The sequence below is a fragment of the Peromyscus maniculatus genome, chromosome 9, assembly GCF_049852395.1.
Source record: "Peromyscus maniculatus bairdii isolate BWxNUB_F1_BW_parent chromosome 9, HU_Pman_BW_mat_3.1, whole genome shotgun sequence".
Taxonomy (NCBI): domain Eukaryota; kingdom Metazoa; phylum Chordata; class Mammalia; order Rodentia; family Cricetidae; genus Peromyscus; species Peromyscus maniculatus.
In genome coordinates this window covers 70,615,944-70,641,040 of record NC_134860.1, presented here as the reverse complement: position 1 = coordinate 70,641,040, position 25,097 = coordinate 70,615,944, and the positions used below count along the sequence as shown (strand labels likewise).

Below are 25,097 nucleotides of genomic sequence, written 5' to 3'. Positions count from 1 at the left end.
TTTATTTTCAGTTTATTGGATTGGTTAAGAATCTCAACATTCTTTACTAACTGCATGCTAAAATATATATGTAATTTAAATATTGAGATAAAAAAGATGGGACATATGTTATGCAAACTAGAACCAGAACAGAAATGGCATTCTGTTTAAGAAAACTATATATAGTCTTTAAGTTAAAGAAAGGTTACTTGAGGTATTATCAGTTTTATAATAGGAGGGACTAATTTTGGGCTTGTAGAGATGGGTCAGTGGTTAAGAGCTTGTTCTGCTTTTGCAGAGGACTTCAGTTTGGTTCCCAGCACCCACTAACCCATTGGACAGGTTAGTGTTGCCTGTAACTTTCACTCCAGGGCATACAATGCCCCCTGCTGGTCTTCACGGGGAAACTGCACTCACATATATACATACCCCCATACAGACATACATGTATCTACATAATTTTAAAATAAAAAAATCTTAAAAAAAAAAAAGGCCAGTCAGCATGTAACAATAGAATTCCCCAGCTGGGTGGTGTTGGTTTATGCCTTTAATCCCAGCACTTGGGAGGCAGAGGCAGGCGGATGTCTGTGAGTTTGAGGCCAGCCTGGTCTACAGAGCAAATTCCAGGATAGGCTCCAAAAATTCACAGAGAAACCCTGTCTCGAAAAAGCATTAAAAAAAAAAAAAAAAAAAAAAAAAAAGAATTCCCCATACACCCAAAATGATGACAGAGTTGAAAGGATAGCCAATGAAACTAAATTAAAGAGTTTGCAAAGATAACCAGATATCTAACAGGTTAGTTAGGTTCATGACACAATAAGTCTTACACGACTGAAACCAAGACTGTGAGGTCTTAGAGAAAGAAAAAGGATATTTGGCTTTCACAATTGCATGCCAACAATTGTGTCCTACACGAACTAGACCAATATCTAGAAGGATGTAAAGGAAATAAAAGTGAATCAAAACAACAACAACATCTCAGTCTAAATAGAGCAATGCCAAGTAAAGAGAATCTGTGTGATGTATGCATGTAGACATACATACAAATTAAACGTTCACAAAGGGACTCCCAGACTCAGGTGACTTCTCTGGTGAATTGTACCAAATGTTCAAGGCAGGATTAACATCATACCTAAAATACATGCATAGAGTCATAATAGGCCAATACGCTGTATGAATATAGACACAGAATCTTAGCAAATCAGTCTAGCAACATCTAAGATGTTTACAGGACAACTCAGAGGTGTCTCCATGTGGTGCTATAGAAAAGGACAAGAGCTACATGGTTATGTCATTAGGCTCCAGAGTATCTGAGTGAACTCAGTTCTCCTTTCTGATGAAAACAAAACAGAGTGTCCATTCCGTTGGAAAGCGGTATAGAGGAGCTTCTTCCACTCAAACGGTACATATTACAAAACTCACATTAACTTTATACTTAATGCTGAAAAACTGAATACACTCCCCCTCAGATTAGGGTCAAGACATAGATGTATATGGTAACAAATGTTGGCAAACGTGTACAAGTTGGACTCTTCATGTATTACTGGTAGGTGTGTGATCTGGTAAGTCCACTTTATGAAATAGTCTGATATGTCCATGTTAAAAATTGTACAGCCATCATTTACAACAGATAAGATGAAAGTATTTTAAATGTCCACCAACAGACAAATGGATAAACAAGATGTTTGTATCCATACAATATTATTCAGCCACAAACTAATACCAAGTACTTAAGTACCTGCTACACCAGGATGGACCTAGAAAGTATGTCCAATGAAAGAAACCAGTCATGAAAACCTACAAAAGTTCCGAGTTAGAAGAAGGGGTTCTAAAATTGACTTTGGTAATGGGAAAGTAGTTTGGTGGTAGCGCACTTGCCCTGCATGTATGGATCCCCAGCTCTAAGAATAATGTACTGCCTATGATGATGGTTGCTTTTATAACTCTGTATTCTAAAAACTACTGAATTCTACATCTTATAGGACAAATGTTATAGCATATGGACTATATCTTAGTAAGACACGTTAAAGCCTGTGTACCTTTTATATTTATATATTTTAAATATGATTGTTAGTGGTAACTTACCCCAAGTTTCCATCTTTCTTTTACAAATGGATTAAAGTTGTGGAGCCATTTTTAAGTTTATACCATGGGTAGATGGTGATTTCCAGGTATAGGCCAAGTGCCTTACACACAGACGCCATTCACTTCATTACACGTGTGTCTCCACTCTGTGTGTGTAAGCGAATAGACTGGCATTCTCAAAATTAGAAATACAAATGAACTAACTGTAACTTTAAAACCAAAGTAAATTTAGAAATAGCATACTCTTAAATTCTGTCAGAGCCAGATGCTACTCCAGTTCTTTGTTGATTTGGTTGCTATGGTAACCAGATACATTCATGTACAATGGGAAGCTTCCTGTACATTGCTAATTGGATAATGGTTGGAGGTGGATATGGATGAGTGTAATTCATAAATGATTATATCTTTGCCATTCTACCTCTATATACGTTCGTTATACTAGGTAGTTCTAAAATTATGTGAAATGTTGTTAGAATAGAGTTGTATAGGCTTACCTTTTTAGACTAAGCACAAAGACAGTCTGAAGTCCATTTTGTCAGTGAGAACTATGTTTAGTAAATCGGAACACACAACTCCGGAGCAGAAGCTGTTGCATTTGCTAGCAGCTGCTGACAGCTGTGGTAGTAGCAGGTGAATGAAGACATTAAAGAAAATGCATGCAACAGTAAGTAAAGTGCTGTGGTGGCCGGAAGGGCTTTACTACGTGTCTGTGACTAACACTTCAGTCCAACTTCATGATTTGTATCTGAATCTTACGTACTTACAGATTAGGGATCATGAACTGTCTAAAAATATAGGCTCAGGAAATAAAAATTACACTTCCCAGTTTTAAGTTTAATTTAGCATTAATGACCTTTTTTAAAACTGTAAATAATTTTATTAAATCTCTAGTTTTCTTTATTTGAAAGAATACTATGGTTTTAAATGAAAAAATGGTGAAAGCAAGTTTTCAGAAGTATAATTAGGATACTAATATTTAAATATATAAGTTATTTATCACTGAGGTTATTTTAGCTTATAGCTTGTATTAGAGTTTTTGCTGCTGTGACCAATCACCATTACTAAAAGCAAGTTAAGGAGGAAAGGGGTTATTTTTGCTTAAATTTCCAGAATCACAGTCCATCAGAACGTGGAGGCAGGAGCTGATACAGAGGCCATGGAGGGTGCTGCTTACAGGCTTGCTCCCCATGGCTTGCTCAGCCTGCTTTCTTATAGAACCCAGGACCACCAGCCCAGGGGTGACATCACCTACAGTGGGCTGGGCCCTCCCCCATCAATCACTAATTAAGAAAATGCCCTACAGGCTTGCTAATAGCCCCATCTTTCTTCCTTTTTAATAGAAAATATTTTTTCCATACATCATATTCTGATCATGATTTCCCCTTCTCCAAGTCCTCCCAGTCCTTCCCACCTCTACATCCAACCAATTCTACACCTACCTTTTCTCTTTCTCTGGAAAAATAAACAGGCAAACAAAGCAGAATAAAAAAATAATAACAAAGAGAAAGCACAAGAAACACACACACACACACACACACACACCAAACCCACAAAATCAGAAACCATAATATACAAGTAAAAGACCTGTAAGATAAAAAAAAAATGCCCAAACAAAGCAATATGAGATAAATTGTCCACAAAAATATCACTGAGTTCCTTTTGTATTGTCCATCATCTGCTGGTCATAGGGCGTGCCCTTAAGTGATGTTAACATATCCAGTGAGACTCTGTTGCAGAAAACTAATTTTTCCTTGCAAGTGGGTGTTAGATGGAGATAGCTTCTTGGTTAGAGATAGGAGCTCTTGTTCGTTTCCCTGTCTCAGCACCGAGACCCCATCCTGCTTGAACCTGTGCAGGGCCTGTGCATGCTGCCACAGTTGTTCTGAGTTCATATGTGCATCAGTCTTGTGTCTAGAAGACATGGCTTCACTGGTGTCCTCCATCACATCTGCCTACTACAGTCTTTCTGTCTCCTCTTCTGCAAAGCTCCCTGAGTCCTGGGTTGGAGGAAGACATCCCATTTAGGACTGGCTGTTCCGGAGTCTGTCTCTTCCCATTGTCCACTTGTCTATAGTCAATAGCTATCTAGTTTATGGAGGCCTTTTCTCAATTGATGTTCCCTTTTCTCAGACGACTCTAGTTTGTGTCAAGTTGACATTAAAAACTACCCAGCACATAGCTTATGTTTCTTGCTAAGATAATCATATATTGCAGCATTTTATTTTAAGGTTTTTAGAATCTTTATAGCTGCTGTTTTCCTGGTATATGTCGTATGAATCAGAACTTATGAGTTCTCATTAAGAATGATGAGTTTAACTACACTGTATGAAATTGTGAGAATGAAAGTTTTTAAGAAGCCATATTAGGAAATCAGGAAAAGTAGAGGCTTTTTTTTTTAAGGATTAAGTTCTGTATCTGAAATACAAAACTCAATATGTTCTCAAAATATTAAATATTAAAACTCCAGTCCAACAAAGAGAGAATCCTAGTCAGTCACCTAGACAGGGTGAAATAATTCAGCTTTGGGCAATAGTTGAAAGCACATTGTATATATTACAACAAATAGACAGTGTGTGCAAGCCTATGATTGTACATGTATGTACTCCATACATCTGTTTGTGTGCATATGCAACAGTTTATGTCCATGTCTACTTAGATGGTTTATAATCTGGTGGGCTTGTAAATTATTTGTCGACAGTTGAGTTTGTGTGTACTGTTTACTGCTCTTACTTGTTGAATTCTGGTGTCAAACATACCTTCTGAAGTCAAGTTACCATTTTTCATAGGACTAAAATCCACCTTAGACTATATTAGTTTGATAATTTTCCTTAATTTTTTTAAACCTTAATCTGTGGACTTACATGAAACATTATATTATCTAGCCCATGAACAGAATAATAGGATCTAGATAAATGCAATAAAGCCTGATTCAGAGTTCCTCTGACCAAGTCAGGGTAATGACTTATATAAGTCACTAATAATATATAATAGTATAAATAATGTATAAATTATTCAGACTTGTTTATGAGTTGACAGTATAATTTGTGTAACGAATGTACACAAACTTGATTTCTCAGAGAATTTAGATAAGTTCAAATTTAGACATAGTAAAATTATAGTTTTTTTCAGGTTAGTGAATCTGGAAAACTGTCAGAAACAAAATTTTGATGTTAGGAAGTCCAGAATTTAGTTCCTCGTTTTCACTAACTCGTTCCAAGTGCTCTGTAGCCACAGTAGACGGCCCTTCATGTCTGACAGCATAACGAAGGACGTTTCTGTCTTGGAAGCTCCGGAGTAACTGGTGTTGCAGCCAAAGGGCAGGCCTAGCCATTTGAAGGTGGACTACCCTTAGGAAGTGCTTCTCTCTGTCCCTGCAGTCCTCTGACTGTAAAGGAAACACTACAAGTTTATGTAGTGTCCCTTGGACTGGGACGGCAGTGTGTAAACAGCTGGTGTGTCAAGTGTCACAGAGGGACAGCATACCATGTGAAGTGTCCCTCGGGGGGCTGATTTAATTCCGGCTTAGGATGTCTGAGTCTTGATAGACAAGTGGGCTTTCTTGGAGAAAGCCAAGTCCTCATTCAGCACCCCATTCAGGAAAGTGTAAGCAAAAGTCAGATCTTAAATGTTTGTGCTAGAGAATCATATATAAATAATTCACGGGCCAGGGTATGAAAGCGAGGCTATTGCTTACCGGAACACTATATTGGAAAGAACAGAGATGGATAGCTAGAAAACTAGAGGACCGACAAGCTCTTTAAACAGGTGATTAAGTTAAAAATAATGTCACTGGGGTAAGACTTAAAGCAATTTGGTTGGTTTCCTTGTAGGAAGGAGGGAGTTAAGACCCAGCTACATACAGAGCAGGGAGCAGGCAGAGCCCCAGAACAGAACAACTCCACCTTCACCTCGATCTCAGGCTTCTGGCCTCCAGACTGGGACAAGATCCCTTGTGGTCTTCGATCCAATGGCCCTAACAGACTAGCAGAGCCTCCAAGAAAGTGCATTATAAGGCTAGAAATTGATATGTATGTTTTGATTCTGGACCAACTTTCTTGCCTTATTTACTAAATTTCCTACTGATTTTCAAATAAGAAATGTAAACTGTTTAGTCTCCTCAGACCCAACTTAATGTCTGTAAAGAATGCAAATCATGAACTCCTTGAAGTAGAGAGAAGAAAGCTAAGTTATACCTTAATAATTTATGCCATCTAGAAGCACTAAAATTTTTTTCAATAATTTAAGTTTATAGATTTTTTTTTCTTTTTGGTTTTTCGAGACAGGGTTTCTCTGTGTAGCTTTGCGCCTTTCCTGGAACTCACTTGGTAGCCCAGGCTGGCCTCGAACTCACAGAGATCCGCCTGGCTCTGCCTCCCGAGTGCTGGGATTAAAGGCGTGCGCCACCACTGCCCGGCTATAGATTTTTTTAAAACAAAAAATCACAGACATTCTTACGGAGTTAACGAATCATTGAATATTTTACAGTTATATAGATACCACTCAAAATAAATAATTTAAGTTACTAGAGTATAGAGATATGAACCTTAAAACTACTTCCTAAATTCAGAACTTCATTTTTGTTAACCATGCAAAACAAATTATTTCAAAGGACTTTTTAGTATATAGAACATGCTAATAATCCCAGCATTTGGGCTGAGTGAGGAGGATTGCTGTTTGAAGCCAGGCTGTGCTATAGTAAGACCTTCTTCAAAAACATTTTTAAAGACTTTTGTTTTGTCCCCAAATTTCTCCTTTAGAGAATTTAAAATATTTGTGTTTGTGCTCTGGACCAGTTATTGACTCTTAGGACTAGAAGTTAGTTATAACTTGCCTTCTATGTAACAAACCTAGCAGGGTTTTCTAATTGCCACCTACTAACTCTCCAGTGATTACATTTTTAACAGGAAGACTGTTCCCTGGAGTTCAGACAGGGGACGATGCCATGCTCCTCACCCTGCAGAGTGACTTCAGTCTCTACACATTATTAACGAGACTGGGCGTGGCTTTAAGGTCGCTTTCCTTCCCTGTGATAGAGTAGGGAAGGTGTGAAGTGTTTATGCTTCTCATTCTCTTTTTACACCTATAGGATTAGGTGTAATGAAAGCAGTAAGAAAAATTACTGCTCAATAACTGGATGTCAACATGTAGAAGATTGCAAATAGATCTATATGTATTGCCATGCACAGGACTCAAGTCCAAGATCTCAACATAAATCCAGTTACACAGAACATGATAGAAGAGAAAGTGGGAAGTAGCCTTGAATGCATTGGCACAGGAGACCACTTCCTAAATATAACACCAGTAGCACAGATACTGAGAGCAACAATTAATAAATGGGACCCCTGAAACTGAGGAGCTTCTGTAAGGCAAAGGACATGGTAAATAAGATAAAACAACAGCCTACAGAGTGTCAACCCCACATCTGACAGAGGGCTGATCTCCAAAATACATAAAGAACTCAAGAAACTAGACATCAAAATACCAAAAATCCAATTAAAAAAATGGGATACAGAGCTAAACAGAGAATCCTCAACAGAAGAATCTCAAATGGCTGAAAAACATTTAAGGAATTGTTCAACATTCTTAGTCATCAGGGAACTGCACATCAAAATGACTCTGAGATACCATCTTAGACTTGTCAGAATGGCTAAGATAAAAAACACTGATGACAGCTTGTTGGATGTTGGAGAGGGTGTGTAACAAGGGGAATGCTCCTCCACTGTTAGTGGGAGTGCAAACTTTTACAGCCACTTTGGAAATATGTATGGTGATTTCTCAGAACATTGGAAATCAATCCACCTCAAGGTATGCTCAATCATACCACAAGGACACGTGCTCAACTGTGTTCATAGCATTATTTGTAATAGCCAGAACCTGGCAACAACCTAAATACCCTCAACCAAAGAATGGATAAAGAAAATGTTGTACCTATACACAATGGAGTATTACTCAGCTGTTAAAAAAATGAATATTTTCATAGTTACACCAGTTGCTGCTTAGTGGCAGTTGATATCAGATGTATGCAAGTGTTGTTAATAAATGAGTATACCTTATAGGCGTTTGATTAAGGTTTATATAGACAAAGTGCAAATATCTCAGCTCTGTACTTTTGTTCATTAGTTCAGATTCCAAGGTGGCATCCTATCCAATACTCTTCACAATAAAGATCTATTATGGTTTATCTCATTTAAGTGTCTGATTAAAAATAGTTTTTACATTGAATGAAAAAAATTGGAATTTACTATCCAAGAAAACTGTTAGATGGTTCCATAAAATGAAAAATTATCTTTTGAATAATACAAATAATCCCTTCCGTTTATGCTAAGAAGCAGTCTGTATTGGGTTAGCAGCTCTGCTGGGTCACTTAGCTCCTGCCCTCCCCAGCTGTGTGCTGTTTCCAGTTTACTGATCTATAGTATTGGTGCTTCTGCCCTTTATGCTTTCTTCATCACTCAGCATCTTTTTCTGGTATTCTGCCTTTTTATTTTGTTACGCTCGTTTCTTTCTCTTAATCTGTTCTCTTACATGACTCTTGTAAGCTGTAATAGGCATCTTTATTATGTATTAAGGAAGTTAAAGAGCATTAGACCTTAGAAATATTTTTCTGAATTAATATATATGTAATATACATATATATGGTGTGTGTGTTTTTTCCATTAGTGTATACAGTGGCCAGATTTATAGCCCTATCAATCTGACTCTTGGTTTTGTTCCATTTAATGGAATATTTTTATGGACTGTGAAAGATTACATAATATGTATTAAGATGCTGTGTTATTTATGAATATGTTGAAAATAGTTTTCAGGACGTATTTTGTCTGAATTTTTAAAATGATAGAAAATGACTAGATAAAATAACTGGCCTTTCACTTGTATCTCTTCTCATTCTTTTCCCCCTCTCTGCTTACCACATGCTATTATTTATAATGAGATCATGGAAAATTCTATTCTGTTTGTGAAAAGTCCATGTAAAATGGAATGTGAAAAGGATAATTTGAAGATAGATAAGTACTGTATTTTGGGATTTGTCAAAAATCTTTCGATTATTTACCAGAAACCTATGTGTAGGCTTAGTGTGTAGGCTGGAACCTATGTGTAGGCTTAGTGTGTAGGTAGGACCTATATGTAGGCTTAGTGTGTAGGTAAGACCTATATGTAGGCTTAGTGTATAGATAGGCAGGAACCTCTGTGATAGGCTTAGTGTGTAGGTAGGACCTATATGTAGGCTTATTGTGTTGGTAGGACCTATATGTAGGCTTAGTGTGTAGGTAGGACCTATGTGTAGGCTTAGTGTGTAGGTAGGACCTACGTGTAGGCTTAGTGTGTAGGTAGGACTTATGTGTAGGCTTAGTGTGTAGGCAGGAACCTCTGTGTAGGCTTAGTGTGTAGGCAGGAACCCTGTCCACTGTAGCCTTCATTTGATCTTCAGGGGTAGCAAAAGTGAAGATGATTCTCAGTCACACATATATCTATGTATTAACTTACTTTAACTATGTATATTCAAATTATTTTTAAACATAATATCTGATTGGTATTGCCAACTGGAATAACTTGAATCCTATAGCTTACTTTACCATATCATGAAGACAATGTTTTTGTCTCTTGTGCTTACTGCTCTGACCTATTATTTAGAACAGAACTTGACTTGAATTAGAGTTAGTAAATTAGTGAATGAATGAGTTATGTATACTTCCTAGGACTCATGGTTCACTCTTTTGTTCATTGCACAAAGATCTGTTAACATATTGTGAGTCAGGTGCAGTTTTATAAACAAATCATTCTAATAACTGTAGTGTAAAATTAACAAAAAGATTGTGGAAATTATTTCAGATAATGAAGAGTACTAGGTAAAAAACGAAGAATCAGTATGATAATAAGATTGTAAAGGGTAGTGTGTCCTACGGTTTGGTGATCAGATATGATCTCTCTGAGGAGACACTGTTTAGAGAATACAGGAGCCAGTCTTGGGAAGATGTTGGAAGAGCCATTATTTAATATTCCATTAAATAAAACTTTGATGAAAAAAGACTTAAAGTTCTTATTTTAAAAACCATCTATGTGACTAAATTCCTCCAAGGGTTATGAATATTCTCTTAAAATTTTTATTATCATATATTAATTATACATAATAAATGGTTTCATTCTGACATTTTCATAAATGTATGTATTGAGCATCTTGGAAATAGAAATTGCCAGGTAGAACAATCGACTTTTCTGCTTGCATTTTCCCCTTCTTGGATATCTTACTACTTTTGGTACCTTTCCTAATGTCATAACTGTCCATTTTTTTCTCTTTCTTCATTCATTATTTCTGCTATTATTTTGTTCCTTATTTTTACTTTCTTTGGCTTAATTATGAGTTGGACATATAATGTATTAGTTTCCCATCATTCTTGAAGTATCTTTTGATAATACAGTGTTTTCTGCATCCTACTTTTAATAAAAATTCTAGGGAGGTTCCAGGATAATTCCATAAATTATTGTAATACTCCTGCCATGATTTTAAATCAAGTTCATTAATAGAATTACTTAGATATTATATGTATTAGTCAGGGTTCTCTAGAGGAGCAGAACTTATAGAATGAACTTATATATAAAGGGGATTTATTAGAATGCCTTACAGGCTGTGTTTCAGCAAGTCCAACAATGGATGTCTATTAAGGAAAGGTCTATGAATCTAGTAGTTGTTCGTTCCATGGGGCTGAAGTCTCAGCTGGTCATCAGTACAGCCAGACTCCTAAAGAAGTAGGCTTCAATGCCAGTGAGGGAATGGACTTGCTTTCAAGGCAAGATCAAGCAGGCAAAAGAGCAAGCTTTCTATGTCCTTTATATAGGCTAACAGCAGAAAATGTGGCCCAGATTAAAGGTGGATCTTCCCACCTCAAAATATCTGGATTAAAGATATGTTTTTGCACCTTTGAAAATCTGGATTAAAAATGGTTCTTCTTGCTTCAAATGATTTAATTAAGAAAAAATTCCCTCACAGGTATATACCCAACCACTTGAGTTTTAGCTAATTCCAGATGCAGTCAAGTTGACAGCCAAGAATAGCTATCACATTGTATTTACTTGATATTTTTTGTCTGCTTGTTTCACTAATCAAGTATTGAGATTATTTACCATAGGACCAGTAGTATAGCTCAGTGAGAGAGTCCCTGATTCTATACATGAGAACTTGCCTTCAGTCTTCAGCTAGCAAACAAGAACACATACCAGAAAGGGGAATTTAAAAAAAAATTGATCTCAGTCTACTTTTAAGCATACAATCTGATCTGTTTGCTTTTCACTGCTCTATTTCAGCTTTAGTAGTTTTTCTTTTCTATTCACCTGGCTTTTCTGTGCTGGGTTTTTATTCTTATTTACTTGTTTGTCCTTAGCTGTGTTTAGTGCTAAACTCTCAACTTTTGCATTAAATCTTTTTCATTTTGTTGTTTTGAATGTTAGTATAGAAATGGGTCTAAATTTCTCAGTCAGTACTTTCTGCAGATATTAGGGCCTCATACTTTATTGTCCTTTTAAAGTGACAGATGAATTTCCTTCTGGTACTTGCATGGTTTTCTCCTTGTTTTTTTTTTGTTTTTTTTTCTCCTTGTATGTATAGGAATGGATATTTTTAAAAAACCTCATCTAGAGACTTAGGTTTCTCAATTTTGAGAATTACAGTATGTGTGAGTGTTGGCAATAGCTCAGCAGGTAAACAGACATGCCACCAGACCTAATGACCTGAGTTCCCTTTTCGGCACCAACATGGTAGGAGAGATCCAACTCCTGAGGCTGTCCTCCGACTCCCACATGAAGACCATGGTGTGAGCACGTCCCCACACATGCACGGACATGATGGTACAGAATGATTTTTAAAACCCAGAGAATTAGTGCCGCTAGGCACTGTGGAAAATTCTTAGAATTTAGTCCTTTACATGTTGCTTTCCTCTTGTTCTCTTTTCTTTCCTCTTGTAATTCCTGTTAAATTTTTTTTTTTTAGAAATTTCCCATTCTGTCTTTTGTATCACCTAACTTCCTTTTATAGTTTACATCTTTAGTTTTTAAATAGAATTTTAAATATTAAAAAATGTTTTTATTTTGTTTTGTAATTTTTTTATAGTTCAGCTGTTTTCAACCAGAATTTATTATGTTTTCAATTCATCTGTTTTTTTTTTTATTTCAATGGCATATTTTTTCATTTCAAGCATTTCTAGTTGGTTCTTTTTTTGTTGTTGTTTTTTGGTTTTCGAGACAGGGTTTCTCTGTGTAGTTTTAGTGCCTGTCCTGGATCTCGCTCTGTAGACCAGGCTGGCCTCGAACTCACAGAGATCCGCTTGGCTCTGCCTCCCGAATGCTGGGATTAAAGGTGTGCACCACCACTGCCCAGCTAGTTGGTTCTTTTTAAATATATTTCTTTGTCATTTTTCATTTGCTCGTATTTGGATTCTTGTCTGTAGTGCCATCACACATTTAAAGTTCTGCCCCTGCTTTTGCAGTATTGGAGAGTGAACCTAGGGCCTCACACACATTGTTAGGCCAGTGCCCGTGTTCCCAGGACCCTACCCCATTTTAATACTTTTTGAAATAAGGTTTCACCAAGTTGTTCAATCGAGCCTTGGCATCGTCATCCTTCTGCCCTGGATGATATACCTGTGCCACAAAGCCCGCTGAAATTAAAGAACTTGAAACATTTTCATTTTTTCTTCCTGTCTGAAAATTTTGTTACCTAATTTCTTTGGGATCAAAACCTCCTGTGTATTTTGCTTGTTTATTTATGGTGGACCAATTTTTATGGTTGGTATTTAGAGATTCTGTGTGTTCATAATTACATGAACTTTTTTCTGAGAGAATTCTTAGTAGCCTAGTTGAAGTGTGCGTCTCTCCCTAAACAGTAGTATTTGCCTTTGTCAAGTATTTTGACATTGATGGCCATGAACTAACAAGTACTTTTTTTCTTTTAATGGTGTTCCTAAATTTTGTAGCTAACCATATTCATTTAATTCTTATATCCATTGAAAGCAGTTCAGTGGTCTTGAATTTTTAGGAATGACTTTTGCATAGGCCAAAGCATTGGGGCTTATTTTTTTATGTTGGAGATAGAAATACTCTAACTAATGTTTGTTTGCTTATATTTTGGGACAGTGTCTCATAGTATATCCCTGGATGGCTTGGAAGTCACTCTGTAGCCAGTGCTGCCTTAAAACTTAACCATTTTCCTACCTTAGGTGTGTTGTGCCGTTGTAGCTTAATCATAATTAAATCTTTTTTTTTTCTTTTTGTCTTTTTGAGACAGGGTTTCTCTGTGTAGCTTTGCGCCTTTCCTGGAACTCTCTTTGGAGACCAGGCTGGCCTCAAACTCACAGAGATCCTCTTGCCTCTGCCTCCCGAGTGCTGGGGTGAAAGGCATGCACCACTACCACCCGGCTAATTCTTTTCTTTTAGTGGATGTGTATTCTTCAGGGAGTGGCCTTTGTATATGTAAACTCATGCTCTGTCTGGAATCATTAGCTTTTTCTTCCTGTTCATTACTGGTTTTTGAAACTAAAGACTTTTCATTTCCAGAGCCATCTGCATGCCTCTTTATGCCAGATACACTAGTAGTTTCTACTTGGTGCTCTGATTTTTCTACTTTTTTTTTTTCCGGTCCTTTTTATTGTTATAAATTCCATGAAATTTTTTTTTAACGTCCTATGTTTTGTCTTTCTGGTGTGATTTGATTTTTTTTTAAGGATATTCAGTGTGCATATTTTCCACTAATAATAGCTTATTCATATATCCTTCAATGTTTTTAGTGGATTTTTTCTTCCTTATTCGGCCTACGAATGGTCTTTTAAATAATAATGAAATTTTGTTCTTCACCAGGATTAGACAGACTAAGCATTCATGGTTATTGTGTTTGTGTGTGCCTGTGTGTGTAGATGCATCCACTCCTGCGTACACTTGCCCATGTGTATGTGAAGGCCAGAGGTCTACCCCAGGAGGCGTCTCCCTTTACGACTTTGCATCTCTTTGAGACAGGGCTCTCACTGAAGGGGAGCTGGCTGTTTTTGTTAGGCCGGCCGGCAGTGAGCCCCTCGGGTCCTGCTGCTGTCACCCTCACGCAATTGCTAGGGTTACAGGCCCGTGTCCTCTCGTTTGGATTTCTGTTTAAGTACTGGGAGTGTGACCTAGGGCCTTGTGCTTGTACAGCAAGCACTTGACCCACGGAGCCATTTTTCCAGCCTGGTTCGCTTGCATTAGAGTTAAAATGGAAGCCGGACAGGGTGACACTTGCCTGTAATCTCAGTACTTGGGAGGCAGAAGGATGTCTAAGTTCAAGGCCAGCCTGACTTACATATTGAATTCCAGGCTAGCCAGGGCTACACAGTGAGGCCTTTTCTCAAACAACAAAATAATCAAAAAACCTAAACAAAGAGACAAGGAAATATATAAAATTGAAGGTACTCACTGAAGATCCCTGGTAATTATTCCATTTTGTTTGAGTTAACAGATACACCTTCTGATTAAGCAGTCAACTCCATTCTCTTAAAATTATAAAAGAAACATGGGGTTTTAGCAAATAATGCTTTCCTTAAATCCCAAACCCCAGTGAATGAAAAAATGAAATAAAAGGAGGAAGACATGACTACCCCTAAAGTATGAAGAAGATTTTTATTGCGGACATAAGGGAGAAAGTAGGCAGAGGGAAGACTGAACATGACTGGCAGACTAAACCTGTGAGAGGAGAGAAGAGGAAGGAGAGCAAGAGAGGAGAGGCCAACCAGGAGACCGGCCCAGGCCAAGAGAGCACATGGCAAAATGGCTGAGTTATATAGGAATCCAGCTAGGGGAAGGGAAAGGGAAGCCTGGTCCCTGGGAGGGAGAGGTTTAGGGTAGGGTGGTATTGTTGGTTTTTGCTCTTTTGCTCTTTTTGGGGGACTTGCCATCCAGCTCCCAAATAAATGGCACATAGAGTCTGAGTCTTAGTTACGAGTGCCCGACCTTAACTTGACTTGTTTCTAGCCAGCTTTACTTGACTTAAAATTATACCGTCTATCTTTTACCTCTGGGCTTCTCCCATTCTCTTACTTCTGTGAATCTTACTCTTACTCTGTGGTTTGCTGTGTAGCTGGGTGACTGGCCCCTGATGTCCTCCTCCTTCTCTGGCTACTTCTTCTCCTCTTCCCAGATTTCTCCTTCTATTTATCCTCTCTGCCTGCCAGCTCCACCTGTTTCTCTATTTCTCCTGCCTTGATGTTGGACATTCAGTTTTTTATCAGACCTTCAGTTGTTTTAGACAGGCAAAGTAACACAGCTTCACAGATTTAAGAAATGCAACATAAACAAAAGTAACACACCTTAAAATAATATTCTACAATAGTAGGGGGTCAGTTGAGAAGTGCTGAGAGGGGCCATGGGTACTGAGGTACTTGTCCCAGGTTTGAGACTTAACACCCAGTACTTAAGAAAGGGATTGTATTTAGAGAATGTCTTAAGGGAGACAGTTGAGGTACAATTAGACCATATAGGCTATTTCTAATACTATCTGATGATGTGCTTATAAAAAGAGGCAATTTGGACATATACATACTTTATGGACTGAGTGATCTCCTCAGTCCTGTGTATGTTTGTAATATAATGCAAAAGGCACCAGAAATCTGAGTTCATATAAGGAAATCCTATTTAAGGATACAGAAATGATTCTTCAGAAATGAAACTTATACATAGCTCTGAGGTCTTGACTTTTAAATACTTTTCCCTTAAAAGGAACCAACGTAGAGGATTGAAGGGATGGCTCAGTAGGTAAAATGATGACCATGTAAATATGAGGACCTGAGTTTGATTCCTGGCATCCATGTAATCCTTGGGTATAGCAGTGTGCACCTGTAATCCTTGTCCTAGGGAAGCAGAGACAAGAAAGATCCCTGAGTTTTACTGACCCGTCACTCAATCTAGCCAAATCAGTAAGCTCTAGGTTCAGAGGAAGACCCTGTCTCAAAAATATAAGGGAGAGCCATTGAGAAAGACACCTGATACTTATCTCTGCTACCCCCTACACACACATGCATTTGTATACACACACACACACACACACACACACACACACACACACACACACACACAAACACACAAACACACTTTGCACATGGTAAAGTATCAAGTGAACTGAGAATTGCCTGTTAATTGTAGAAAGTAAAAAGTACTCACTAACTATAACATGCTAGCATACAGTGACTAAATGATTTGGTAGTTCAAGCATGTTTTTTTGACAAGTGCTACTGGGACAACTAGCCACATGCCAAAGAATATAGAAGGGAGTGAAAAAATTGTCTATAAAATGAAGAAAATAATCATTAACGTTACAAGAACTAATTATCCAGTGTCAGTGACTTATAAAGGAATTTTATAACTAAAAAGAAAAGTCAGCTCACTTAAAATGATGAAAGTGACTCAAAAAACATTTCTCCAGATAGGATGTACACACGACTAACACACACAGCAAATATACAAAAATAGTATTAGCCAACAAGATGAGGTTCCACTTATCGGCTGCTAAAATGTCTGTAATTAAAAAAAAAAAAAACAAAAAAACAAGAATGGAATAACAAGCTTTGGTAAGATTGTAAACTAAAATCCTCATACATCATTGGTGGGCAAGTAAAATGGTGTGGCCACCATACAAAAGATAAGTGGTAACTCAAAAGTTAAAAATAAAGTTGGCACATGACCCAGGGAGTATACTGAGATATATACACAAAGAATTGAAAACAGGTATGTTGTGGGATATTTGTACACTGTGTGAAAATGTACTGCTGTGATTGGTGTAAGAAAAAACTAAACAGCCAACAGTTAGGAGATATCGGTAGGGCTTCAGGGCAGAGAAAAAAAAACTGGAAGGATGAATTTCACCAACAGACTCATATATGATGTGTGGTACTAAGAAGTAACCGAGCCACACAGTAGAACGTAGGTTAAAAAATATGGGTTAATTAAGTTATAAGAGATAGTTGTTAAAATGCCTAAGCTAAGGCTAATCTTTCATAATTAAAAAGATGACTCATTATTTGCAGGCTGGTGGTCCAAAAATAGTCTCATAAGAATGTTTGCTACATTAGGCGCTCAATATGGGGCACGTATTTTCCACATAAGACCTGAGAAATCTTAAAAAAAAAAAAAAAAAGGTTCCAAACATGCAAACATGGGGCCAGTCATAGCTTCCTAGTCCTTTAGTTTCTTAGGTGGGACAGTGCTTTGGGCTGCTGCCTACAGGCTGGAGCCAGTACCATGTGCCAGGTGCTGAGCTGCCAGGGTGGCTGACATGACAGTTTAAGATTTGTTTCATGTGATCAGAGAACCCTGCAGGTGCTTAGTAAAGTCAGGTCCAGACACAGAAAACCTCTAAGAGGTATAGTATGTTTAAAATTTTACTTAGATTCTAAAGAAAGAAAAGAAAATGGGTATAGACAGTCATAAAAAAAATAGTTAAAAATAATAAAATCTTTAAAGAGAGAGTAAAGGGATATTAAAAAAAAAAGGCCACATAAAGATGGAAAATACACAGGGTATATGGATCATATATGCTGCTTTCTTGACTTTGAATTTTTTAAATGCTAATGTACAAAAAACCGTAGATGCTGAGAGAGACCTTGCATTTTGGGAACTGTTAAATTAAACCAACCTATATATTTTAAAATACCTTAACTTCAAAGTGGAAGTCAGAAAATATGTTGTGTTGGGGGAGATGTTATGATTTTATTTCCAGAGGAAACAAAAAGCTATGATTCTCTTCAAAATTAATAAAGATCAGATTTAATTGGGGAGACATTCTGAAAATCTTGACTACATACATGAAGAAAACAACCAAGAAAGACTGCAGGACAGGTGATGCATATGCCGAACCCTCTACTATGGGAACAGCTCTGAGTCTAGATAAGACATGATAAATCTTGTTGGCCACAGAGTCCTCATGACTTATTACATGCCTTTCTTTCATATGGCATGGATAGAGATTTATATTATAGTTTGGTTATACAGTCCAAAAGAATGTATAGAGTTGACATATGCCTTTTGCCTGCTCAAACATAGAAACAAAAAAAATCATCTTTAACTGGCTTCTGCACACTGCATATTCCATACTTGTGTTAATGCAGATATATATGTTGCCTTTAAAAGTTTATGTTTTCAGAAAAAAATATAAAGTAAAAATAAAGGACCAGACACCAGTGAAGACGAGTAGCCCAAGTGTTCCAGCCTCCCAGAATGCCTTTGTTGTAGTTTCCTCAAAATTCTGCATCCAGAACAATTTCAAAGCTGTTAGCTGAGATGGTCCAGCCTCATAGACTATCCAGCCAAGACTTAAGATAAAGTCTACACTTTCCCATTACACACAGAATAAACAAAAAGTAATACAGCTAGTTCTTCCCGAATTTGACTATTATCCCAGGTTTCTCAGGGTCCCCTAAAGATGCCATTGCCCCCAGACAACAGGACATAATGCCTACATTCCTAAGAGGTGGGGTGGATGGTTTTGGTTGTTCAGTGGATTATGGATATTTATCATTGTCTAGGGGGATTGGTTGCAAGTTGTTACTGGTCATGGTCAGGGAAAAAAATCAGACACAGCAGGTTAAATTCAGGGATTTTTTTTTTCTAAAAGAAAAGGAGAGATATAGTAATGATAGAATGAAAGGGTAGATTATTGAATCTACTTTTGAATTAAAAAAGAACAAATGCTAATCTTAAATATTTTACATTGGTATGGATTTTTGTATATTGATAAAAATGTAAGGTTATTTTTGTTATACTGTATATATGTTTCTACTCTTGCTTAAGGCATTGTACCTATGCAGCTCATTTAAAAATGCAATGTAAAATTCTAGTCCTTCAAAGCTACTTAGGATAATAAAGACATATAGGCTCTTAGTCATCTATAACAGTCAAACTTATAGGCATGTTAGGTATGTTTTTAAGGTCAGAGATATATTTTAAATAGATAGATGGTCTTCAGACACATCAAAGACCCATAGAATATGGTATTTAAGATGTTTTAATAACATAAAGCTTTTCATGACAGTGAGACACATCTGCTCCTAGCACCACCAATTTACTTCAAAAAAGGATGATGGGTGTAACACAAATTGCTTAATTGCTAGTCTTTTAGGGTGCCAGATATTGCATGAAATCTAAACGGTCTTATAATAAAAATCCTGATACCAGATATTGGGGTAAATACTGAAAGATCAGAGAGACAAAGGAACAAGCAATTGCTGTGTCTCACCAAACCAATCCCAGGAAACCTTTGACTGAAATCCTCTAAGTCTTCACCTGAAAGGCTCCAGCTAAAAAAGCCTCTAGCTGAAAGGAACACTTCTGCTGAAAAGCCTTTAGTTCCTGTCTCCTCATGCCTTGTATACCTTTTTCTGCCCAGCCATCACTTCCTGGCATTAAAGGTGTATGTGCCTCCCAGTACTGGGATTAAAGGTGTATGCCACCATTGCCTGGCTCTGTTTTTTCTCTAAGACGGAGTCAATCTCATGTAGTCCAGGGGGGCTTTGAATTCACAGAGATCCAGATGAATCTGTGCCTCCCAAGTGCTAGGATTAAAGGTGTGTGCCACCACTGACTATCATCTATGTTTAATCTACTGGCTTGTTCTGTTCTCTAATCTTCAGGCAAATTTTATTAGGGTAAACAATATATTACCACAGATGGGCATAAAGAACCTCCATGTGGAGTTTGCTTTCATTGTGGCAAAGCTAGACACTGGGCAAGAAACTGCCCTTGCCTTGGCTGCTGTTAATATGCTATCAAAATTGGGCAAGCAGGACACATAAGAGGGTAACTGCCGAACTTTGCCAAGACCAGGTAGGACAGTACTTCAAAATTTCCTGCATCACAAAAAAGTCTGTCAGATATTCTAGGCCTGTAGGCCAAAGATGGATACCCCAGCATTGCAGAGGAACCTTTGGTGACTGTCTAGGCAGCCAGCTGTTTCTGCCATTTCTATCGTTTGGGAAGTTGTTTGCTCTGCCCATTGGTTTATTCTAGTAATATTTTATCTTTCTTGGTTCTCTTATGGGGGTTGAAGACTAGATAGTTATACTGTTTTTTTGTTATTGTTGTTAACCAAATTCAGAAAAGAAACTTACAAAAGAGATGCAAAGTGTTTAAGGTAAAGAGACATAAAAGCTTAAGTTGTTTGTCTAAGAAAATGTTTTGAGATCTAAAAAGATTTTTAGGATGGTAATGCAAGTTTTGATAGAAAGTGGTTTAAGTGTAAAACTTTAGATTCATCAAGATAGGATAAATAATAGAGTATTTCTCCAAAATTGCCAAATACTGGACATTGTAAATGTAATTCTTACTTGATAATTGTTCTTATTATATATAGTTTTACCGTGTTATAGATAAACCCTTTCCTTTTTATTTAGACAAAAAAGGAAATGTGGGATATCTGTACACTTTGTGGAGGTGTATTGCTGTGACTGGTGTAATAAAAAGCTAAATGGCCAACAGCGAGGCCAGAGCCATATGTGGGACTTCTAGCAAAGAGAGAGAAAATTGGAGGAGGAATCTAGGAGTGCAATTTCCTCAGGAGACTTGGAGCAAGTCAGATGTGCCATATTAAGAAGTAACTGAGCCACTTGGTAGAATGTAGATTCAAAAATGATGGGTTAATTAAGTTATAACATCTAGTTGGGAAAAAGCCTAAACTAAGGCCAAGCTTTCATAAGTAATAGTAAGTCTCCAGGTCATTATTTGCGGGCTGGCAGTCCAAAGATAGTTTGACAAGAAAGCTTGCTATACAGGTACATACTCAAGTAAACAGCAGCACTGTTCTCAATAGCTAAAAGGCAGATACAGTCCAAACAAGGATTTAAATAAATTATGCTATATTTATACAAAGAAATAATAGCATAAAAGTTATCTTAGAAAGGGTTTCTATTGCTATGAAGAGACACCATGACCACAGCAACTCTTATAAAGGAAAACATTTAATTGGGGTGGCTTACACTTTCAGAAGTTTAGTCCATTGTCATCATCGAGGGATATGGTGGAATGCAGGCAGACATGGTGCTGGAGAGGGGGCCGAGAGTTCTACATCTTGATCCACAGGCAACAGGAAGTGTATATCATTCTGGGCATGGCTTGACCTGAAAGTCTGCCTCCACAGAGACACATTTCCTCCAACAAGGCCCTACCTCCTAATAGTGCCACTCCCTATTGGCCAAGCATTCAAACACATGAGTCTATAGATCCATACCTATTCAAACCACCACAGGAGGATACCATCTTAAAGCCAAGCAACCCAACAGTAACTCCGTAGAATCTAGCCAAAAAAAAAAATAAAAAAAGAAAGAAGAAAGAAAGAAAGAAAGAAAGGAAGGAAGGAAGGAAGGAAGGAAGGAAGGAAGGAAGGAAGGAAGGAAGGAAGAAAAGAAAAGAAAAAGATAGTTCTGAGTTAATCCTTGGCAAAGCTAGATGAAGAAAGCACAGGTGTTCAACAAACTGTTTTTGTGTGTTTTTCTGGAGTGTTGTAAGTTTTGAAACAGAGTAAAGATGAAGTTTGGTTATGAGCTTCCTCTATTTGATAGCTTTGCCTAAAGGTTAATTGATTGTGCTTAGCCTGATACTAAGGGAGTCTCCTAACCCAGTTCCTGCCTCTTTTATCTTACCTCTCCCACTGCTCTTCTCCTAGCTTCAACAGTAGCTGCCATGTTACTTTTCCTTGTCATGCTTTCTTCACCATTATAACCTCCACAGTCTTATATGTTTCTCTCCTTAAAGCATCCCAAATAGCTCAAACTATAAAAACTTTTAGAAGAAAACTGTAACTATTCACAGACTCAGATTGTGTACTGGTTTCTAGGGTAATGCCTACGTGACTCTCCAAATTGTTTTAATCACCTCCTCTAAGGATCTTCCCTGACATCCTGTAATGATTGTTCTGGATGGTTACCTACTACACATTGTTTGATCCCTATCCTCTCACTCATTATACCTCAAAGTTGGGTGGCCAAGTACTTGTTTCTCTCCTTTACAGACTGTGAACTCCTCAGAGCCTTGGTCTGAGATTTGTTTTCTCTTGTTCATAATACTCACAAGAGTGTGCCACTGTAGCAGTACTTTTTTATCGGGACTGCCAGCCTACAATAACGACATGGGGACATTAATTATGAAGGCTTGGCCTTAGCTTCGGCTTGTTTTTAACTAGCTATTACAACTTAAATTAACCCATTTCTATTAACATATGTTCTGTCATGTACCACCCGTCCTGCTTCCTCCATGTCTTCTTGCATCTCTGTGCCTAGATTCCTCCTCCTCCTTTTCCTTTCTGCCCAGAGTCCCGCCTATACCTCCTGCCTAGCTATTGGCCATTCAGCTTTTTATTACAACAATCACAGCAATACACCTTCACATAGTGTACAAATATCCCACAACATGCCATAGAGTAGATCTTTAATAATTGGTTTTTAAATAAACAAACTTTACTTCCTTGTTTTTATGTTAGCATTTCTAATAGGATTTTTTCTCTTTTTATTATTATTAGGGTATCATTAGTTCCAGTGTGTCATGTTTGATTTTCTTAGTTTTATTTCTCTTTGTTAGTTTTATGTTGAATAACTGTAGTATAGAAATTACTCATATTTTATAAAACTCCACAATATAAGCAATATATCATAGATAATCAACATAGTTTGCTTTAGTATGTGCTAGGGATGTCTTTCTGTATGCTGTGAATGTGCTGCTCTGGTTGGTTAATAAATAAAGTGCTGATTGGCCAGGAGCCAGGCAGGAAGTACAGGCAGGACAAGAAGAGAGGAGAATTCTTAGAAGTGGAAGGCTGAATCAGGAGATGCTGCCAGCCACCACCATGAGAAGCAAGGTGTAAAGTACCGGTAAGCCACAAGCCATGTGGCAACTTACAGATTAATAGAAATGGATTAATTTAAGATATAAGAACTAGACAGCAAGAAGCCTGCCATGGCCAAACAGTTTATAAGTAATGTAAGTCTCTGTGTGTTTACTTGGGTCTGAGCAACTGCAGGCCCAGGCAGAACTGGAGATAACTCCAGCTACAAGTATGTATGAACACTTATTATTCAATAATATACTTACATTTCGAGCCGGGCGGTGGTGGCGCACGCCTTTAATCCCAGCACTCGGGAGGCAGAGGCAGGCGGATCTCTGTGAGTTCGAGGCCAGCCTGGACTACCAAGTGAGTCCCAGGAAAGGTGCAAAGCTACACAGAGAAACCCTGTCTTGAAAAACCAAAAAAAAATAAAAATAAAAAAAAAATATACTTACATTTTTAGGTATTATGGGAGAATAGAATGATTGTTTTGACAGGTTGTTCACATAATTAGCTGATGTTTTCTCACATTAAATCCAAATGTTTAATTTGTTTTGGGCAGAATTTTAAATATTTTTTAAAAGAGAAGAAACCATAGATGTACTAAAAAACATGGATTTCTTAAAAATATTTATGCAGTAGAAAATCTTTCACAGCACAAAAGGAAACCCAGCAGCTATACAGAGAAAAATATGCTATGATAATTTCTTTACAGAAACATATAAAACTCTAGTGTATCAAGAAAAATTGTTTTTATTTTAAAAACCCAAAGAAAATAAATTTCCTTTCCAAACAGTGAGCTCTTGCCAAGCACTAGAAAATACCCAGTGACCCATCTGCAAGATGGGCAAAGGGCAGTCAGAAGTATTTTATGGAAGAAGAACTAGAAATTTCTGATAAACATAAAGAAATATATTCATAAGTGGATAATGCATGCTGCTGTGAAAGATAACTAAAAAAGTCATCATTCTTTTCAAGTATACATTCAGTTGTCCTTGACTGTGTAGTAAGCCAACTCCTAACTAGATGTCTCAAATCAACAACCATTTCTTTGTTCCCATATCTGCTTCCTGCTCAGGAATCAGCAGGGCAGTTTCTCTACTGCTTCCTCCTAGAGGTATCCTAGGCCTGCAGTCACCTAGAGAACTATGTTGGGCTGGAAATCTGCAGTGGGGTAGTCAGGCACTCTCTTTCTTACTTTTGGGTCTTCAGACAAAGGAATTTTTAGTAGGCTCAAAGCCCAGTGTCTACATATGATAACATGACCAACCCTGGATTTGGTCCTGAGGACTACACAGGGTGTAATACTAACAGGTGAGTTTCATTGGAGATCACCAATATAACCACCCTTCTTCATATTCCTATACTTAGCTGTTTTGTTGGTGGTGGTGGTGGGGGAAGTTTGGGGGGGGGGTTGTTGTTGTTGCCAGTATCTCCCTCTAGAGTAGAAATTCCACTATGGATTCATCCTGGTTTTTTGTTTCTGTTTTTTTCCCCCCATATTTATATCCCTCTAGAATAAGATAAATTTTCTTTTGGAATAGTAAATTTTTGTTGAATGAATAAAGTACAGTAAGGTCTAGCTAGCTTATGCTAAAAAATGATTTGTAGTAGAAGCAGCAGCAAGTATTTCTGTGTATCTAATAAACATAACAGTACTATTAACCAGGAATTAAACTTGAAAGAAGATAAGGGGTAGGTACTTCATTTATAGTATGTGTTCTCGCTGTGTCCTAACTTATAGATAAGTGGATTTTTCTTTTCTTTTGTGATGTGCCGTCACCAAGTGGCTTACTCTGCAGCTCAGGCTAGCCTTGAGCACACAGCCTGCCTCAGCCTCCTGAATGCTGAGATCATAGGAGTGTGCCACTGTGCTCAGCAGTGTGTTGTGCTAATTGTTGTAGTGACACCATTCTTTGTCCTAAGAGAATTTGTAGTTCAGAGTTGCAGGCCTGTGCGGATAAGTAGGAAAATGCCAGATTATTTGGAAATCATATAAAATATTCATTTTTTAGATTATTAAAACAGCATCATTTGTAGCCAAATTCTGGTTCTACATGATATTTTTAAGCTAGACACAATAAAATACAGTAGCAGCAATATTCATTTGTGACTCTGAATTAACGTTCAAAACAATGTGGGAAGCCAACAGTAATTTTAGACTGCTTTGAGTTCTCTGGTTCCCCTCTTGCCTGTTTGGTTCCTTGGCTAATGCCAG

The 25,097-nt window shown here is 37.5% G+C and overlaps 1 protein-coding gene across 9 annotated transcripts in view; it reads left to right on the top strand.

Moving 5' to 3' along the window:
• Fndc3a (fibronectin type III domain containing 3A) overlaps nucleotides 1-25,097 on the top strand; it is a 155,102-nt gene that overhangs the window by 30,897 nt on the left and 99,108 nt on the right. Inside the window, exon 1 of one of the 9 annotated variants that reach the window (XM_042285130.2) lies at nucleotides 1,161-1,381. The exons of 6 other annotated variants lie outside the window; for them this stretch is intronic. In XM_042285130.2, coding sequence (XP_042141064.1) covers nucleotides 1,316-1,381 — 66 coding nt within the window. In that variant the 5' untranslated portion in view covers nucleotides 1,161-1,315. Of the gene's footprint in view, nucleotides 1-1,160; nucleotides 1,542-2,347; nucleotides 2,729-25,097 lie in introns of those variants that run through there. 2 more of the 9 variants (XM_076545350.1, XM_042285131.2) reach the window with 2 other exon arrangements.